The following is a 19,557-nucleotide window of genomic DNA, read 5'->3' on the forward strand; positions in this document are numbered from 1 at the left end:
GATGCTGCGCTTGTAACCGAGTGTCAGAGAGAACGATCAGAGAGCTCCTCGCACGCTCTCGGTCTTCAAAATAAGCATTCTTAGCTTTCTAATATTTCACATATTACGTTAATCAAAATCAAAAGGTTGGAAGACCGAATCCATGTTGCACGTGGCGCTATCAGACAATGTTTTCCTTTAATTACCGTTGGGTGTGAAATGCGCTCAAAAAACATTGACCGATTCTATGACCAGTTGACATAAACCATACTTTCAATAAACGGGAAACAAATCCTATCCAGTTATGAAGTGTTTTCTGTGTGTTTACAAATCTTTCGCGATGTTCTAACAGACGGGATTCGCACACAACACGTCTGCTAATGTCCGATTCGCCACCTTATGACTCCTTTTGTACCGAATCATTTCAACGACTGGTTAGAACAACTGATCTGTCAGTGTCCAACACTGAACTCACGAATCCGTTTATTAATTTACTCAGAACAATCTGAAATGAGAATACAAGTGTGCTTACCCAATTTAGCAAGAGTGGGTGTAAGAGTTAGTTTTAATTATCCACAGTCTTTCAGCTTATTTATGTTCATAATGTGTAGTAAAATAAATAGTCTATAAATCACTTAGTTTAGACTGGAGTGAGGTGAACCCAGAACAAAGTTGTTGTTAGCTAGCTGATAATTTTATGAAATTGTATATGGCAGAAAATTAGGCTATTTGTTCATTTTTTTAATACTACTTTTTAATATTTATATGATTATATACCAAAACAATTATCAGTAAATAGTGTAAAAATGAGGAACAAAAACAAACCTCAAGGTATCCCACATGGAAAAATACTATAGTATATTATAGTAAAATTACTATAGTGTTTTTGAACCATAATATAGTAAAGATACTACAGTAAATTGTAGTATATTATAGTATTTACTACACTTTGTTAATTTACTGTAGTATATTTACTATAGTACGGTTCAAAAACACTATAGTATTTACTAGAGTAATTTTACTATAATATACTATAGTATTTTTTCATGTGGGATCAAAATAAGATAAGCAAAAGTTACAAACTTTCTTTGAATTTATTTAAAATGTATTGCATATAGTATTTGAATATCAGTATTGCGCTTGCAGATCACGTGGGTAGGGTACTTTTTTACCGTGCGTGCGTGTGTGTGTATGGATGACCATGTCTGTCAGCCACCACCGAAGACCATTTTTGACCCAGGAAAAACCCTGCAGAGGTCCGAAAACTTGCATTTCCCCATGCTTTAATTACTGAATGGAAGCGAGCTCGCATACATGCTTGGCAGCAAGCCAGCCGGGTACCCAGTTTTCAGCGCGCGCGAACATCACCTCACATGATATCGCGCAGGTCCTACTCTCAACATATAAATAAATCCACGCAAATTTTAGAAAAAAAAAGGCCTGTAGTTAACACAAATTGAAAATGTATCTAAAAAAAATTGGGCTCGAAAATGTAATACCTCGTCAGATGACGTTTACTACTTTTTAATGCCCTTAATTTTGGCTAATTTAATTTAGTACCTTTTACAACCCCGCGGACACCCTGCTATATAACACAATATTTTGTAGTCCAGAGATTCTTTATGTTAGTGAATAAATACATACTGTAGATCCGCTGTGTATAGTTTTTTCTCATTAAAACCAAAGATGTTAATCAGTGATTGTACATCAAGAACAGACGCATTTGGGTGCATTTCATTTTGTGATTTCAACGGAGCGAATAGTCTCCGCAACAGCAATCGATTGAAGCGTTTGTCTGTGCAGGAGCCACCAATACTGAAAACAGCGGCCATGAGCACTCTGCATGATTTCAAAAACGCATTCCAGCATCAGATCGCCTCTTATGTAACTCTACTAATCAACTAGAGATGCTTAATTTGTATTAGATACAACAACTCAAGCTGCAATAAAGTCGCTATCTATTTGCCGCCATCACAGCTGCTGCTACTCTGACAGTGGCCCTGTCCCAAATGGCACACTTCATGTGCACTTTCGGTCTTGTGGACTTACAATGGCCGCTGCGTGTCCGTTAATTCCACGAGACCGCAGGGTGTCCCATTTGTCATTTTAGGTCTCTGAAGGGTGCCTGCAAGCGACCCCTTTGAGGTCGATATGCACCCTCGATGCGCACTTCTGCCGAGTCCGCACTGGTGCGGGTTACGCAGTGGACTTCTTCCCGGCAGTCAAAGCGCCATTACGTTGCGAAAGTGCGGACTCAGAGAAAGACCGCAAGGGTTTAGGGTGCCGTTTGGGACAGGGCCAATGTACACAAGCTGCTTCTTCTTCGGCTTTTGTCTTGATACCGTGGGTTGCACCATGAACATGCCCATGGACACTGCCTACTAGCGGTCTGCATGTGTAATTGCATATTGACGCGGACAACAACGCAGAAGTATAAATGAAAACCAATGCGTTACTTGCAGCGTAGGCGATACGGCGTAGGTCTGACGCAGTATAGTATAAATCAGCCATAGCTGAAAATATTACAATATCAAAATATTAAAAACGCTTTAAAAAAAAAAAACGCTTAATTTTTTTTAAATTGTGATTAATCATGATTAATTACAGAAAAAAATGTGATTAGTTAATTGTTTTTTTTATCGTTTCACAGCACTTTTGGCACAAATGGAACCTCATAATTTTCAAGCCTGATCACATGCCTGTTGAGAACTTCACTGTGTAAAACAAAACGACTATACTGATCCTTGAATTTCAGTTTTTATTCAAGTCTCTTTGATAAGAAATGAGTAGTTGTGGCCTGTGTTCCTCAGACTATTTGGACGTTCAGTGCTTGTAGTTCCTGGAGTATTGAACCTTTAAGGAGAGCCACCAGTGTCATTTGTGGAAAATCTTATACTGCAGTCTTCTCTGTTTTGTGATGTTTTGCTGCTAGCGTTTGGATAATTAGTGTCAGTTTATGTCCGCTTAGATGATGAATTAGTCACACATGTGGAGGTCCAGTGTCATTTAGGATTTTGCACCTCAATATATGTCATGCTATTAGAGAGCTGCATGAAGCAAAATTGCATGAAATTAACTCCCTGTTCCTTAGTGTTTAGTGCTCAGAATGGAAGACAAACTGTTTCCTTGGTTACATGTTAGTGCGCGCACACACACTTGTGAGTTGATGCTGTTATGGTGGGCCATTCTTTGAAGTTGGATTTTTGTCCTGCATGGCAACATCTCCATTATCTGCAACTGAGGGTTGTCAAACTGAGGGTTCCATCAGACTCTGCTCATATTTGAGTGTGTATTTACATAAATACTGAGGGTTTTCAGATGAGCATTCGGTTGGAGAGTCTAGAGTGCAATTGTGGGCGTGAGTTTGAGCGCTTAGCGCAAAGTCAGGGGGGGTTTATGTCTCCATTACAGGGGGAAGGGATATGTGTCAGAGTGCAGGCTCTTTAAAGGAGCCATCAATCATCTGCTTTACCTTTAAGACACTCAAGAGGGGACTAAAATACTTGTACTGAGCCACTGAAAGTCTTCAGTTTTGTTTTGTACTTAACATACTAATGCTTTCAGGCAAAAGTTCTAACTTCGACTTCTGTCAGATTTCGCTGTGGTAAGTTCATGTCTGACAGTTGCTGCACCATGGCAGCTGTTAAATCATGACAACGCTCTCCAGGAGGGAGTTACCATGTGGAGGTCAGCAGCACCTGTCGGGAACATTCCTGTTTGTGCTCCTGCTAATGTGGCTAATGAATGTCATTAAAGCCCTAAATTATTATTCCTATACATTCAAACTAGGGCTTTCAAATTAAAATTTGAATATTGTATATTTGCCAAATTTGTATGCTTTTGTTAGCCTATCCAGTTGAACCCACTAGATCAGGGATGGGCAACAGGGCTCCAGAGTGCGACTAAATGGTCGCATTTTGCGACTAAAATTTGAGAGTGTGCGACTGAATTTTAAATCCAGTCGCACATGTGCGACCAGTAAATTTGCCTGCTGTCGGTACTGGAGAAATTAAGAAAATACACTTACTAATTATAATTGATAGACGTAATGTCTGGCAAATTCTATCTTTGCCAGCCGTTTCTATATGAGATAATATTAAACCATTTGTCCGTGATGCATTTTTGCCATTCGCAATGCAGAAGAGAGAGAAAGCGAGCGAGCACTGTCACAGGAGCTACAGTGAACACAACACCACAGTCAGCTTAATGAGTGAGGATGGCCAAGAGAACTACACAAAAGTTTAGTCTTCTTAAACTTTAGGGATGTCCTGTGATATTAATCTAATTTTATTTTCGATTTTGGCTTTCCAGAGTTATAAAAAGATGATATGAGGTAAAACTATTCCTATAGCCGTGTTCCGTCGAGCGCGACATCCTTCCCTTTACAGCCTTGCGCTGTCATTTCTCCTTAAACCTAAACTAAACGTCAGAATCAGTGATTGTTGTAAACTGCAGTCTCTACTGTTGCTAAACGGCGGGATGTGTTTGATAATAAAGAGCTATTAAATGCACAATAATCCGCGCAAGAGACGCTGTTTCCAACTTCAAGGCGGTTTATGTGTGTGTGCTGCGAAATTGACCGATTTGCACATTGTATTTTAGGCTTCGCGTGCGCGTCTAAACCATCAAATAAACAACAAATAGCCGGTGTCAAAATGACCGGATTGGAGAGTAGTTATTTTAACAGTTTATATCTTAACGGGCGTAAATAGTTTGGAGAAATAGGAGAATATGATATTAGGCTATTAGTTCTACATTCGATCGGTCTTAAAGGGGCAGCGTCTAATAAACCTGCTGACGATTGAGCCATTAATTTGAATCGAACAAAAGGCAAATAGAAAATATTCACATCTCTTGAATTAATAACTTTAGCTTTTATAAGCATTAATCTATCAATTTATACAGTGAAAACTATGCAGTGTTATTTTACATTTCATTGCTTTATTAGATTTCTTTGTAGGTTTGTTCTTTCTAAGTAATATTAATGTTAATGTTAGCAGACCTTCCGAATGCCGGCACACTGGTCCATTTACAAATAGATGTTTTATATTTTTGTTCAAACTTTGCGGTTTCTTTTGCTATAGATATTTTACTTTTCAGATTATAAAGCCATGTTAATTATGTTCTTAATTATGTTTTTTAAATATATAAAGTATAATAAAAAGAACCGGTAAGAATACTGTTAAAGTACCGGATCGATAAGCAGTATCGGTAAGAGTACACTCTAAAAAAAAAAAGGTTCTATATTGCACCAAAAATGGTTCTTGGCTCGTAATCATAGGGGAACCTTTTTTAGTGCTATATAGCACCAATTTTGGTGCTTCAGTGGTTCTTCAGCGGTTCTTCAGAGGTTCTTCAGCGGTTCTTCAGAGGTTCTTCACCGGTTCTTTGACTAAGGTGCTATATAGCACCTCTGAAGAACCGCTGAAGAACCACTGAAGCACCAAAATTGGTGCTATATAGCACTAAAAAAGGTTCCCCTACACTCTAAAAAAAAAGGCTCGTAATCATAGGGGAACCTTTTTTAGTGCTATATAGCACCAATTTTGGTGCTTCAGTGGTTCTTCAGCGGTTCTTCAGAGGTGCTATATAGCACCTTAGTCAAAGAACCGGTGAAGAACCTCTGAAGAACCGCTGAAGAACCTCTGAAGAACCGCTAAAGAACCACTGAAGCACCAAAATTGGTGCTATATAGCACTAAAAAAGGTTCCCCTATGATTACGAGCCAAGGACCATTTTTGGTGCAATATAGAACCTTTTTTTTTTTAGAGTGTATGATTACGAGCCTTTTTTTTTAGAGTGTAGTAATACCATTAAAATCTTAACGATACCGATCCCTATTAGTAATACAGTGGAAATTAGTAGATTTGGTTAGCATGTTGATTTACGGTGTGCGCCCCTAAAATTTCTGATTGTGCCCCTAAAATTTTCAGTTGGGGGCCACTGTGCTCCTAGTGAAAAAAGTTAGTCTGGAGCCCTGGGCAACTTCGGTCTTGGAGGGTCACTGTACTGCAGAGCTTAACTTTAGGACTTAACGGTTCAAATTACTCACTGTTCGGTTTTAGTTTCACGGTTTCGGTATGGTTTGGTATTTGTTATCTTCAGGGAAAAAAGGAATGCTGTCAAATAAAAATACAGAAAAATAAGAACAAATATTCTAAATACAAGCAACAGTGCAAATACAATGCAGCAAAGATACTAATAAAATAAACAGTTTTTCAGGTAGGTCTAACATTAGTTTTCAGGCACAGAAATGGAATAAAGGAATCAAATGTAAAATAACATTGCATATTTGACTATACATTAAAGGTCCCATGGCATGAAATTTTCATTTTATGAGGTTTTTCAACATTAATATGAGTTCCCCTAGCCTGAATATTGTCCCCAAGTGGATAGAAATGTTGATCGGTGTAAACCCGAGTTCTGGCTGTCTCTCTCTGCCTTTGAGAAAATGACAGGCCAGACGAGCCAATCCTGAAGTCTCCTGGTTTGACGTCCAAGCAGGAACGGTTACCTCCCTTTCCTCCGCCCAGAGAATCTGCCACGCCCATGCAAACGCTCGAGTCGAGAGATCATTACTTGTGAACGAGTGAACGCTGGCAGTTTCTCAGTGTTTGGATGTACAAATGAAAACAGAAGTCTTTTTTCAGTTCCTTCTGATCTGTGATCAGTGATTTCTGATGTGTAGCTAATTATTTATTATTCGTGCACACAATGCGGCTTCTCTCTCTCCAGACAGACCGGTGTTTTCGTGTTTTCTATCTTGTGAGTCAGTGTTTTTGTACGTCCTCGTCGCGTCTATCGGTTCTAAAATGTGCATACAGTCATGAGTTTCTGCTCAACATCAGCAGAGATAAACCTCACACACGCCGAAGCTCGGCCTTCAACATCCCCGACCCCCAGTACTGCATCTGGCCCACAGCGGAGGCATCTGCGTGAGATTAAGCAGAAGGGGGGTAAGCGTGAGGGTATCCGGCTAGGCTAGCCAGCTTTCCCCACAATAAACTGGATTACATTCGATTACTGCTGTTGTGTCTTTGTTTGCGCTGTGTACTCAACGCGCGTCACTGACGCTTTTATTTTATTTTACACTTTATCAACACTTACTTTTAGCTCGTTCATCTCGACAGCTGTAATGGTACATTGCATGTGTTACAGAGTTGGTAATAATGATGAAGACGGACTCGGTGTGACTGGGACTCGTGTTTATTCAGAACTCTCAGATACAAACACAATAAACTCGCGCTGACTGACAGCGCTCTCATAACTCAGTAGTTACTATAAATAACTTTGTTAGCAATCGCTGAGCTCCATCTCTGGTACGTTAGTGATGTCCGGTTCGCGAACGATCTTTCTTTTGAACCAGTTCTTTTTAGTGAACCGAATCAGTTCACCAAATCGGACTGAATCGTTCTAAACGGTTCGCGTCTCCAGTCAGCGCTGATCCATAATTTACTAAAGTTACTAACTTTCTGACATGAGTGACAGTCCCTCCGACTAGAAATAGACTAATAACCTGAAGTATATGCTGTTAATAAAACAGTTCAGACATGCTGAGAACTGATGTGAAGTGAACTCAGGTCCATCCGTCTCTCTGGCAGCCAGTGTTGCCAACTCTCGCGAGACAAATAAGCAACCGCAGCTTCAAAAACAAGCCCAAAACAAGCCCAATATTATTATATTATTTATTATTTATAATAAATAATTTTTTTATCAATAAATGAGCCTGCAACATATTAAACTGAAACCTCTCAGAGTTTGAAAAGCAAAAACAGATGTGATTTTATAAAAATCATCAAATTCCAATAAAGGACACACAATATCCTCCGATCAGCTGTGAACAGAAGAGGTTTGGAGAGTGAAGAGTGACATGGAGGCCAATTATGGTAACCCATAGTCGGAGTTAGTGCACACATATTAGGGGCAGTAAGTAGTGAACACACACACTGCAAACCGTGAAAAAGACAAGCCCTGCATCTCATTGTGCACACTATCTGCCCTAAATAGTACTGACAATTACTAATGTCACACTATTTAGGATGGAAAGTGTGCACATTGGGACACAAGCACGTAGAGCACTGCAATATAGCCACATATTTAAAATAAAATAAATTCGAACCATACCTACTGTTATTATTAATAGACTTGTTTTTTTATAATAGCCTGTAATTTTAAATACATTACATACACAAAAATATTTTTTTAATTAAATTAGGTGCCTCTCCTCCCTCTTTCCTCTCCATCTCTGCTTGTGCTATTGTTTGTAAAAATGTATACGTCTATTTATGTCTACTGACTATCATTACGTGCATTTATAACGTCACATGCCTGCACGTTGAACGCGATTTTTTTTTTAAAATAAGCCCAAAAAACCGCAACCCGCGACTCGTGATTTTTTAACGCGACTTGCCAAAAAAAGAAGCCCAAAGTCGCGTGTTATACGCGGACATGGCAACTATGCTGGCAGCAGCTCGTGCCTGCTCGTGCCTCGTTAAACCACGCCCCCTCCGCTCATATAAAATGCAAAGATGTCAGCCAATCACAACAGTGGGTGTTTTTACTGAAGTCTCACAGCAGACACGCCTCTTGAAGCAGGGCATTCAGCCACAGGGCAAACAGCAGTATAGAAAAAAATGCCTTTTATTTCTAAATTATGACATTTTATGATGTAAAAGTCATACTAACAATATAAGTACAGCTCAGGAAACATTATAAAATAATAGAAAAATGCCATGCCATGGGACCTTTAAAGATTAATCCTTATTAAAGTAACGAGAGCTATTCAATCAAGAGTAGTGAGTGATTTCCTTGTCTTTTGTTGTTTGAATAACATTAAAAACATAAACGGCAGTAAAGGCTGCTTTCACTGTAAGACAATGCGCAGATCCAAAATACTAATGCTGTACACATGCGTTCTCGACTGTATAAGTTCACTTAAAGCAATATCAGACTATGTCTGCCATGATACTCAGATGAGCATGTTGACATAATTTTTGTGTGAATTTGTGAGGGAGGTGTGCGCACTTCGGATGAGTGCACACACAAATCTTCTCACAGCGCGCACAAGTTCTCATTCGCATCTTCTGGCTTTTGAATGTTTAAATTAGCAAGGCTTAAATTAGTTTAGTTTAAACACTGATGGCAACGTGTTCTGTTAAACATTTTTTTACGGAGAACCGTTAAACCCCTACTAAAAACCACCTGCCAGTAGCTTTCTGGTAATCCTGAAGACATTGATTAGCTTGTTCAGGTTGGTTTGATTAGGGTTAGAGCTAAACTCTGCATGACACAGTAGCCCTCTAGGACCGAAGTTGCTCATCCCTGCACTAGATACGGTGCTAGATGCAAAACATTGCAGAAATGGAGAAGCTTAATGTGAAGAAGATCTTGGTTTCGGCAAAATCATTTTCTGCACTTCTTTTCCATTGTTTTCTCTGTAAACATGCACTAGAACGACATCTAGCACAAGAGATCGGCATGTTTAGAAAATTATATTTAATTTATGAATGTTAGTTAAACGTTATAGGGCTGGGCGATATGAAGACGATCATATATCGATAATGTCTCGCAAGTATCCCAATGTCGAACAGTCAGTTACCAGACAATCATCGACAATATCAGGGGAAAAAATTACAAATATAGTTCACATAGCCACATACACACATTTTTTTATTCACATGCAATAGCATTAATTATTTTCTATAGTAGTTGGTAGGATTAGAAAATCAATGCCGATTCTTGATACCATTCTTTAAGCGCAAGACACCAAAGAGAACACTTCTGCATGCACGCTGCTTTCTTTGCTGCACACAGAGCCGCCTCTCATATAGTGCAAGGACAAATGCACACACAATTGTCAAAATATCCCTGTAAACGCAGTTGGTTTTGTCTTTAAGTGAATGTAAATGGTTGAGAAAGGAAAAACGGTATAGGCCTATTGGAGCTGTGCATTGACAGCAGCCTAAAGCTATACCTGCTGCCACCATTAATGTTACACCATTGTAATTACAATTATTTTGTAAGTAAAATTTGGTTATATTGCAAACGGATGAAGTCTGCATTCTGAGTTTACAATGTTGGCAGCTCTGTTATTGAATATTGGGCGCATTATACTTTGCTGCAGATTTAAAAAAAAAAATACTAAAATATTTTTATTTACTTCTGTTTCTAAATAAATAAAGCAGTCATTTTTATTTCGTTATACACTACAGATCAACCGATTAGTGGATTCTACTGATAACTAGGTTGGACCGAACTTGCCGATAACGATTAATCAAACAATAGTTTTTAAAATGCATGTTGGATATAAATAAATAAATAAATAAAACGATAACACTATAGTCTAAGTAAAACAGTGCTGAACCCATGAAAATGTGCTAAATGAAATGCATATGTAAATATGAATATATTAAAATGAGAAGTTCTAAGAGAACAAATTTTTACAGAAAATAATAAAAAAAATTTAATAATATTATAAATAAATGTTTCTTTAGCGCTAACCTAGAAACGTGCATTTTTATAGGTAACACTTTGCAAGTCCCATTTGTTAACATGGATGTATTGGCTAGCTTACATGAATGATATGCATTATGCAATATACATTTTACAGCATGTATTAATATTTGAGCAATACAATTGTACTTTGATCATTCATGTTCGTTCATTGTGCATTAACTAAGTTTAACAGATCAAATAAATTAAAACTCAATTTAAAAATGTATACAATACTTCTACCGCATTTATTAACCTTAGTTAATGTTACAAATGGAATCTTATTGTAAAGTGTTCCCATTTCATATAAATCCAAACTTTTTTAGAACACGACAATTATATAATCAAAATAACAAAATATGAATTCAAATTGAATGCGTTTCTGATTTGTTTATTTCTGTCGGCTGCATGACGATACAGTTTGCTTTCTCACATCACCAGTTGTTAGTACTATGGCTGAATCCGAAATCGCCTCCTAAAGCCACAAATAAATTATAGCTTGAATACAAGTTTTAACAACTGTGCTACATGTTATAATTAAAGAATTTAAACTTATCATGAAATGTCTACTCCGGGGATAACCGCAAAAGGAGAGACATCAGACCTTATGAAAGAATAGGCAAGATACATTGCAATGGGACATCAACATGCATTTATCATTTTTACAATCACCAAATTGGGTTCTGTTCAGTTGTATTCAACAATCCTCATGTGGTGAAAATATAGCTGCAAGCAGCCATTATCGGGGCCAAGCAGAAAGAAGACCATAAGACATGCCAACATGGCTGGGAGTGTCAGACCAACTGTAGCAATGAGCCATTAAAGACCTATTAGAAACAATTGATTTGTAAGATGAGAAATCGTGTTCATTTTCTAAAATAAAACTGAACACCTCTATTGCAATAAATCAAGGTTGACACAACAGCCTCTTTTACCCCTTAAACCTGAAGAGTACCGCCGGCGGTACACTACAAAATAGATTTATAAACGGGTAAGATTTAAAACATTAATCTTTATTCCATATGCCCCCGTAATTATTTATCTGGTAAAGAAAATTTGTGTAATAAGTGTACAATGAATTTACATTATTATCCCTTAAATGTCACCCTTTAATAGTCTTGTTTGAACTTGTTCGTTCATCTTTGGCTTAAAGCCACTTGTTGCGAACTTTTCTTTGCGGAAGCTTCACGTTCACGATTTCAAGCGAGTGAGAGAAAATATTTAAACTCAACTTTTATTTCCCAGACGTAGTTTTGGTATTGAGATCAAAGTCCACTTGCCTTGCGATAGCTATTGCAGCGACTTTCATTTTTGCATGTTCTGCGGACAGGGTGACAATCTTAGATTTAAATTTCCCTCAGGACTTTTGTAAAAGCCAAAATAAGACCACACCTCAGATTTACTCCTTTTTAGAAGGCTGAACAATCCCCCGAGCGCTGTCACGGCCTTCTGCCATTTCTTCTAATTAAAAAACAACAACGCTGCGCCTGTACCAGACTGATGCTGGCTGGACAGGATTTACCACAAGTTTTCAAAATCGTGGTAATCAAACACGGTTTTAATGATGATAATTAAATTTTAAACAATATTACCAGCCGCCAGTACATTTTATCGTGGTTTATCGTGAAACCGGTAATCGTCCCATCCCTAATTCCATTCCACAACTTGTATGGCCAAATACACACAAAATGAAGTCAAAATGCTGTCTTGGTGAGTATTCACTTAAACACAGTCAGTTATGTCTGCAGTCTGACTTGAAATCTACAAAATGTATATAATGAGCGAATAGGGGATCGCGGGGTTAGTTGTAACACACATGGTTTAACACTTTCCACACATGCCAGCATGACGAAAATTAGTGTATTTACTAGTTGCCATATCAACATTATTTAGAGAAAAAATTTAAAATATTACTGAACATTTATTTAACCATAGCAAAAGTACATTTATTACTTAAGTTTATTTTTCATCTGTTTTTTTTTTGTGTTTATTTAAAATAAGACAAATCTGATATTATTTTAATCTTATATCGGTTATATCAGTTGATATAGTTCTTTAATGCTTGCTGATCTAACCAGCAGAAGACATGAACCGTGGTTTAAATCCCAGTTGCGCAGATGGGGTGCGTTGTAACACTGCGTTACAATGAGTCCCTATTATAAATATGTTATTATATTCTATACTTTTATGAATTACTTTGAGAAACCATGAGAAAAGGGTGAATAATGACTGAGTCAATGTTCAGAAATGATTAATTATCATGTTTTATCATGCCGTATAGCTGTATTTAGCAATGTGTTTGTTGTCAAACTCAAAAATATTAAATTACATTATTTTATTTTAAAAAGTTAATATTTGTATGTTATTGACGAAATATTTTAATTTGTCTTGGATATTTTTTTTAAATTTATATCAGGTAACATTTTAAACTGTCATTTGGTCATGTTACAATGTGCCCCCTCACATATTACAATATACACCACCAATGGGGCATGTGGTCACATTTCACTAACATTCTTTTGGGGTAAATCAAGAAGAAAAGTATACACTGTATTAATGAAACAAAACCACATAATTGTACTAGACGTGTGAAATTAATGTGGGAAAAAATAAATACTCTGAACCCCAAGTGGATTTACACAAACTGAGTCAAAAAGCGTTATCACTACAGTACACCTATAATAAGTGTTTGTTCGGATTATTTTAGACCGGTCGGGTTGCCACCGCTGCGGAGAAGTAGCTCCGGCTACAATGTTCTTCCGTTCTTCCTGTTTTTTTATTTTTATTAATTAATTAATTAATTAATTTGTTACATTTATATAGCGCTTTTCTAGGCACTCAAAGCGCTTAAACACTAAACACTAGAGTGCCAAAAGTCACATACTGCAGCTTTAAATATATTAAAAATAATTCAAATTTACATTTAAAACATTATCGTAGTGCATATTGCATATTGCATTTTTCTTCAATATCGTGCAGCCATACGTAGGCCTACTGTTGAAAAAATAACTCTGCTATATTGTTAAGAATATCGTCAATCCTTTTGAAAAATAAACATCTAAAAGGAATATGACTTTCTAAAATGACCCAATCATAGTCAATGCTGTCGGGCATTGCAGCTTGAGCTGATGCTTAAGAGTTAATGAACACTAAAGTATTTTCACATACTTTACTTTGTTTTTACATAATGGTAAACAATGAGCTTGTGAAACTTCCAGTATGTGTGTGGTTTTCTGGACAGCAGAATTATTGGAGGGTTAATGCACCAACGGCTGATTTTTATACCTGATTGATTTATCTAAGCTGCTTTGGATCTTTGCAAAGATGCTTTCTGCAATTTGCAGCGCTGCTGTGGCGTCTAATGCCCTGTGCTTCACAGAAATCAAATATGCACTCAAGGCAGTGAAATGAACCAGGACAACTTCATTAAAATCATTTAAACACTATTTGTAACACTTTTTTTGCCATTCTATTTCCAATAGAACTGTAGCTGTTTTAATTTTCTGCCATGAAGTAACCTTCTGTTTTGGACAGTGGGTGAGCGGTGTGTGTGTAGGTCGGTGGTTTATGACCCTTGGCATTCTGAACGGGTGGTATAGGGTTCTGATCAGTATGTAGTAGTACAAGTTGTTATTTTTGTAGTCGTACAAAGAGGAACAGGATGGAGGTAGAGGTAGTGCCCTATACGTGATGGGTGGTTTGTAAATGTCCATCTATACCCCTTTCTCTGATCAGTCAGTTGTGTACGTCTGTTGTATTCTCAGCTGCTGGGTTGTTCCAGATGCTTCGGAATAACTCCATTTGTTCACAGTGCTCTCTGTCTGTGCCGGTGTTCGAGAGTTAGTTTGTTGTTAGATGAACTGTGCTGACCATATGCTCTGCCCCCTCCACCCCAAAGGGCTATAGCACTGCCTTACATAGACAGTCCATGAATAAGCCACACAGTCAGTCAGCAGTCATTAAAACATGGCATGGCCTGTGGTCTTAGAGCATTCTCGCTATGCTCCCAGGGTCAGAAGCCACATCACAGCTGCATGGCATGAGTTTCCCAAAGGGAAGATAAATTATTGATGTGCACAGTGTTGGGAAGCAGGCAGCTAACCAAAAGTTGTGGCGCTACTAGTTGTAATACTGTAGCCTTAACTAGGGCTGTGTATCACCAACAATGTCACGATACGATACGCATCACGATATGGATCAAATTGGAATTAAATTTCTTTTGAGCAGAGTTTGGTAACTTTAATATCTGTGTATTGAATAACCACTGTTGGAACAGTTGTAATAACTGAAAAACTATTTTGTTTTTCTCATAAAAAAAAGACAATGAGTTAAATGAAATAATCAAAATTGAACCAAATCTTTCCAAAGTTTTTTTGTGACAATTGATTTATTTTGGACATGTATCAGGTACAATACATGGCAAATTTTGGAATGTAAAACAAATCTCGCGATAAATCTAAAATCTAAAACAAATTTGGGAAAACAAATATCTTAACTAATGCTGTAAACTATGGGAGTCGGTTGTACTATAATATTAAAGGTAAAAATGAACTGATTTGTACAAACACTTAAATTACTCTAAATTACATGTTTTTCTATAATAATAAAGTTATAATAACTTTACAAATTACATAATCATATACATATTTTTTTAAATATAAACATTTAAATGGTGGCTGTCATAAAAACTTGTCAGATTAATTCAAACATGCATTAAATATTGTAGAACATTACAAATTATAATGAATATGGAATATGGTACATATGTCTAGCAAAATGCTCCTCTCTAGAGTCAATTTTTCTTGCTGACTAACGAGTTTATGGACACTGGATATGTTTTTTTTCTGAGGTAACATAAATGTGACGTTACATGACATTGTAAGCTGTTTTACTGATGCCTTTCTGCGTTTGAAACACTGATCGAGTGATTCCATGTGGCATGATACGAATTCGCTCATTTATTGGTAAAAGGTGTGAGACCTGGCAAGTCACATGATTTGTCAAAGAGCCAGATGTGGCTTGCAAGACATTGGTTCTCGACCACTGGACTATACATAAAGGATTTTTATTCCATTATTATGGCGTAATGTTCCTGGTTGTTTTGCCATGATAGTGATCCTATTCACTTCTATATTATAAACATTTTATTTTCCATGTCTATATTATAAACACTGATATTACTTTGATCACCGATCTGATTCACACATTTTTTTTTGCTACTGGTAGGGTATGTGAGACTTTTTATATTTTGTTTCTCAGCAGAGTAAGATTCATTTACACAGTGCTGTCACAATCATATACACTCTCAGTAACTCTCTTTGTTAAAAGTAAATTGAAAATATACTTTTGGGCTCAACATCTGGTTTGGTCTGAGCTTGAATTCTGACCAATGGAGACCATTTTTTTCTCCTTTGTAATGTAAGAAACCATTGTGTTTGGCCCTCTACAAACTGATCACCTGAACGTGAGAACGGCTTCCTCTCAGATTATAGTCTGTCATTTACATGATTATGTTTAGATTATCCAGGAAGTGCCTTCTCACTCTCCTACATATGTGTTTTCTGTGTGCATGCAGTTTTGTGACATGAGGTTTGCATGCTGTCTATTCTGTCAGAAGACGTCTCTCTTGTTCTTTCTTTTTCCCTTCCAGTTTGTGTTTACCTGTGTATGTGTGTCTGATGTGTGTGTCCTGTAATGTTTGGTGTGTTTCTGTAGCATTTAACAAAGTCACTGGATGGATAGCATCGACGCTGAAGCCCTCTACCTGACCACAGCGCAGATCGGGCAACCTCAATGCGAGCTTTCCCTTCCTGCTGTGGAAGTACCTGCCCTTGGCGGGTAAGAACACATACACTCTACATCCTTTTACCCAAGGGGTGTGAGGGGACCCTCTATCTACAGGTTTTCCCTCATTGGGAAACAAGTCTTTCAAGCAGCTTCTCCTTGAAGCTGGAACGAGAAGAGAAAATAACTTGCTTTTACTTTGTCATTGCTCCTTTTTCTAAACCGTAAGCATACCTTCAGTGAGCAGCCCAACAGATGTTACTGCATGACTAGCGATGATGTCATGGCTTATTTGAATATCTGACAGGCCGTTGAGGGAGAAAAAAAATTATTACATTCTGATTAATTTCTGAAATATTTTTGTAAGGATGCTCTTTTTTTATGTTCCTGTATAAATTATTCATACACATTATTTTCTGAATGAATCAGCATTTTATAAACAATATAATTTTTTTTATACTGTTATTTCTTGGCAGTTAAGGCGTTGTTGTAATGTTATTTGTTAAATACTTATTATAGGTCCATTGGTGTTTTGTGCTAAACAAAACTAAATAGTAGACCTCAGTCTGCCTGTGGCTTGTTTTGTTTGACGCCTTTGACTGCGAGCTTATAACATGACCCTTGTTGCATGACCCCGATTCCTCCCTCCCTTCCGCCACCCCTCCATGCTGGAACAGTGCACCGTTCGTGGCCCGCTGCCGGAACACGATTGTGTCCTGGGGGCGCTTCAGCTCGGGGATTACCAGAGAGCTGCCTGTCCCCATTCATTCCTGCCGCTCACTCACGCTTATCAGCATCAATCTGACACTTTATTTATCTGACACTGCACTCCGTTCTGCTTTGCTAAGAGAAAAACTCACAAAAAAGTCCCCCTCCATCAGCACTTTCCTTTGTGGGAGCAGGGGTGCAGCTTTTAGTGGCCTGTCGGGCCCATCCTAATCCTCAGTCCCAGCCCAGTGACCAGAGCTACGGCCTGTGTTTGTCATCCAGCACAGTGCCGAGCCTCATCGTTGTCTCTCTTTGCTCTATGTCGATTTGAGTTTTGTGGGGTCTGATCAGCCTCCATGAGGTGTACTCTTCCCTCTCTCTCCCAGCTGTTCCCATGTCACTTCTTACGGCTTCTGAACCTTGAGAGACGTCGTTCTTTGACGGATAGTTGCTGTGGCTGTTTTAGTGTTTAAGTGTGAACAAGTCTGTTTTTGTGGATTCTGCCAGTGTTCATTTGAGACTTGGTGAAGTGCTGAGGAAAATGGCTTCATTTAAGCTGGATTTTCTTCCGGAGATGATGGTGGACCATTGCAGTTTGAGTTCCAACCCAGTGTGAGTACAGACTTTACTGTTCATCTTGGCATAACTTGATTTCGGTTTCACTCTAGTACGACGATTTGGACATTTCATAATCTTTGTACTTCTGCCCAGGAAAAGTAAAGGGAAGTTAAAAATCTGGAGAGTATCTGGAGAGAGCAGTTTTATATGATTGAAGGCAAGCATTGTAAATGCTTGTTGGTGTGGTTCCGGAAATATTTCTCATAGTCAATTATATAGTCACTCGCATTTTTTTTTAAAAGGAAAGTGAAATCCTTGTTTTACTTCTTGCTCGGCCATCTTAAGTGGCTGTTCCCTGTCTTTTGTAGGATAGGATGTATTGCCCCTGATATAATTTGTAGGTTTACATATGAAATACAAGAGTTCATTCTTTGCAGTTGCAGGATACTTCAATAAAACGTTTTAGTGTTTTGTCTTATTAAAGTCACAAGGGTTGTTTGTGATTCTCACTGTGAGGTTTTACAACCTCAAAGGGAATAATTTAACCAAGAACGGGGCTAGAAACTGCTGACTGAGCTGGAGCTTTGGTAAATTGCCTTCTCTGTTCTTTTTGTGTTATTTGTTGTGTAAGAGATTCAGAGTTCATTGTTGCTAATAGTCTTCATATTGAAGGCTGCATTCATAAACTATTCATTAATTTCTGGCAATGGGAAAGAGATGACTACCAACTTGATTTATCTCCTTCCTGTTTGTCAGCTTGTTCTTCTATTTTCAGGGTTAGTCGTTTTTGTTGAATCGGTAGAATCTTCTCCAACATTGTGTTCTGATGTTCTGTGATTGTGGCTTCTTCTCAACTGTCAGGAACTGGTCAGTTCACTGGGAAACACATTTTCAATCCTATAATGTTTTTGTCCCAGTAAATACCCAATGTTCCTCTGGCCCAGATTGGATGATCTTCTAGATTTCTGTTATCTGCTTGTCTGAACAAGTTCTGGTTGCTGGAAAATCGACAAAGTGGAAGGTTTTATAAGCTCTGCTGTCCTCTGATCAATAAACGCCATTAATCTGTCTTTTAGCTGCTGGCTAATGCTGCTCTTTGTCAGCAGGACAATGCTGTTTTTTCTTAAAGTGATCTGTCACTCCACTGATCAGCAGCTGCTAAAGAGAGTGATGAAGCAGTGCTTCATGCCTGTCCAGTGACATTACTTGCTGCTTCCCCTCATGCTCTGCTCTGTCAAGATGTTCTTTTAATTCCTTCTCATCACAGACTTTGATATTCTTTTGTGATATCTGACATTTTCCTTTCTCTTTTTTTCATGTATTGGTGGTATTTTCTAAATCCATGTTATTGTGAATCAAAAGGTTTAATTATTTTAATGTTAGGCCTCGTAATGTTTAATCAAAATGTCATTGCTGGACCTTCAGGTGAAAACGACAGTTTTCCCTGTGCCAGATTTCTCCAATTATTTAAGTCTGCTTAAATTCGGCCCCTCCAATTTTGACCCATATCTCAACAATCAACAACTGGTGTATAGAACCAAGCCCCTTTTTGTCTTTTTTGATAACCTGTTACACTCAGATGTTTGTTCCAATATGTAGGAAAACATCTGTCACTGCTTCCATTTCATAAACTTAGTACATGACATTTTTTGCTTACCTCAGAAAACCATTTAAGGCTTCATATATGTTGATTGAGCAGGGATTTTACTCTTATGTTTGCGCTTCACGTAATGGCTGAAGAATTTATAATGCTATGAATGCTTTAGGACCATGTTTTCTGCTAGCTTGCATTGCTAATCACTAGTATAACAAGGCAGCAGTAACAGTTTAGTTTTTTTCATAAGAGAATCATTTTAGACCATGTGTACGACCGTTCTGCAGCATTAAATTTTTATTAACACAGTTACAGTTTTACAAGAAATCTAATCATAATTTAAAAGAAACTATCTGAATGATCATGTTTGTGCGTATGGACTAGTGGGGAACCAAGTGGGTTTTTCAATGGCTGCTGCTGAAATCTACTGGTATATACGATTA

The 19,557-nt window shown here is 37.8% G+C and overlaps 1 protein-coding gene across 20 annotated transcripts in view; it reads left to right on the plus strand.

Moving 5' to 3' along the window:
- celf1 (cugbp, Elav-like family member 1) overlaps positions 1–19,557 on the plus strand; it is a 44,284-nt gene that overhangs the window by 8,950 nt on the left and 15,777 nt on the right. For 10 of the 20 annotated variants that reach the window (XM_079839731.1, XM_079839747.1, XM_079839746.1 and 7 more), the window contains one exon: positions 16,186–16,308. The exons of 5 other annotated variants lie outside the window; for them this stretch is intronic. In XM_079839731.1, the coding sequence (XP_079695857.1) occupies positions 16,205–16,308 (104 nt within the window). In that variant the 5' untranslated portion in view covers positions 16,186–16,204. Of the gene's footprint in view, positions 1–16,082; positions 16,309–19,557 lie in introns of those variants that run through there. 5 more of the 20 variants (XM_079839742.1, XM_079839732.1, XM_079839748.1 and 2 more) reach the window with 2 other exon arrangements.

The sequence above is a fragment of the Gobio gobio genome, assembly GCF_949357685.1.
Source record: "Gobio gobio genome assembly, chromosome: 2".
Lineage (NCBI taxonomy): Eukaryota > Metazoa > Chordata > Actinopteri > Cypriniformes > Gobionidae > Gobio > Gobio gobio.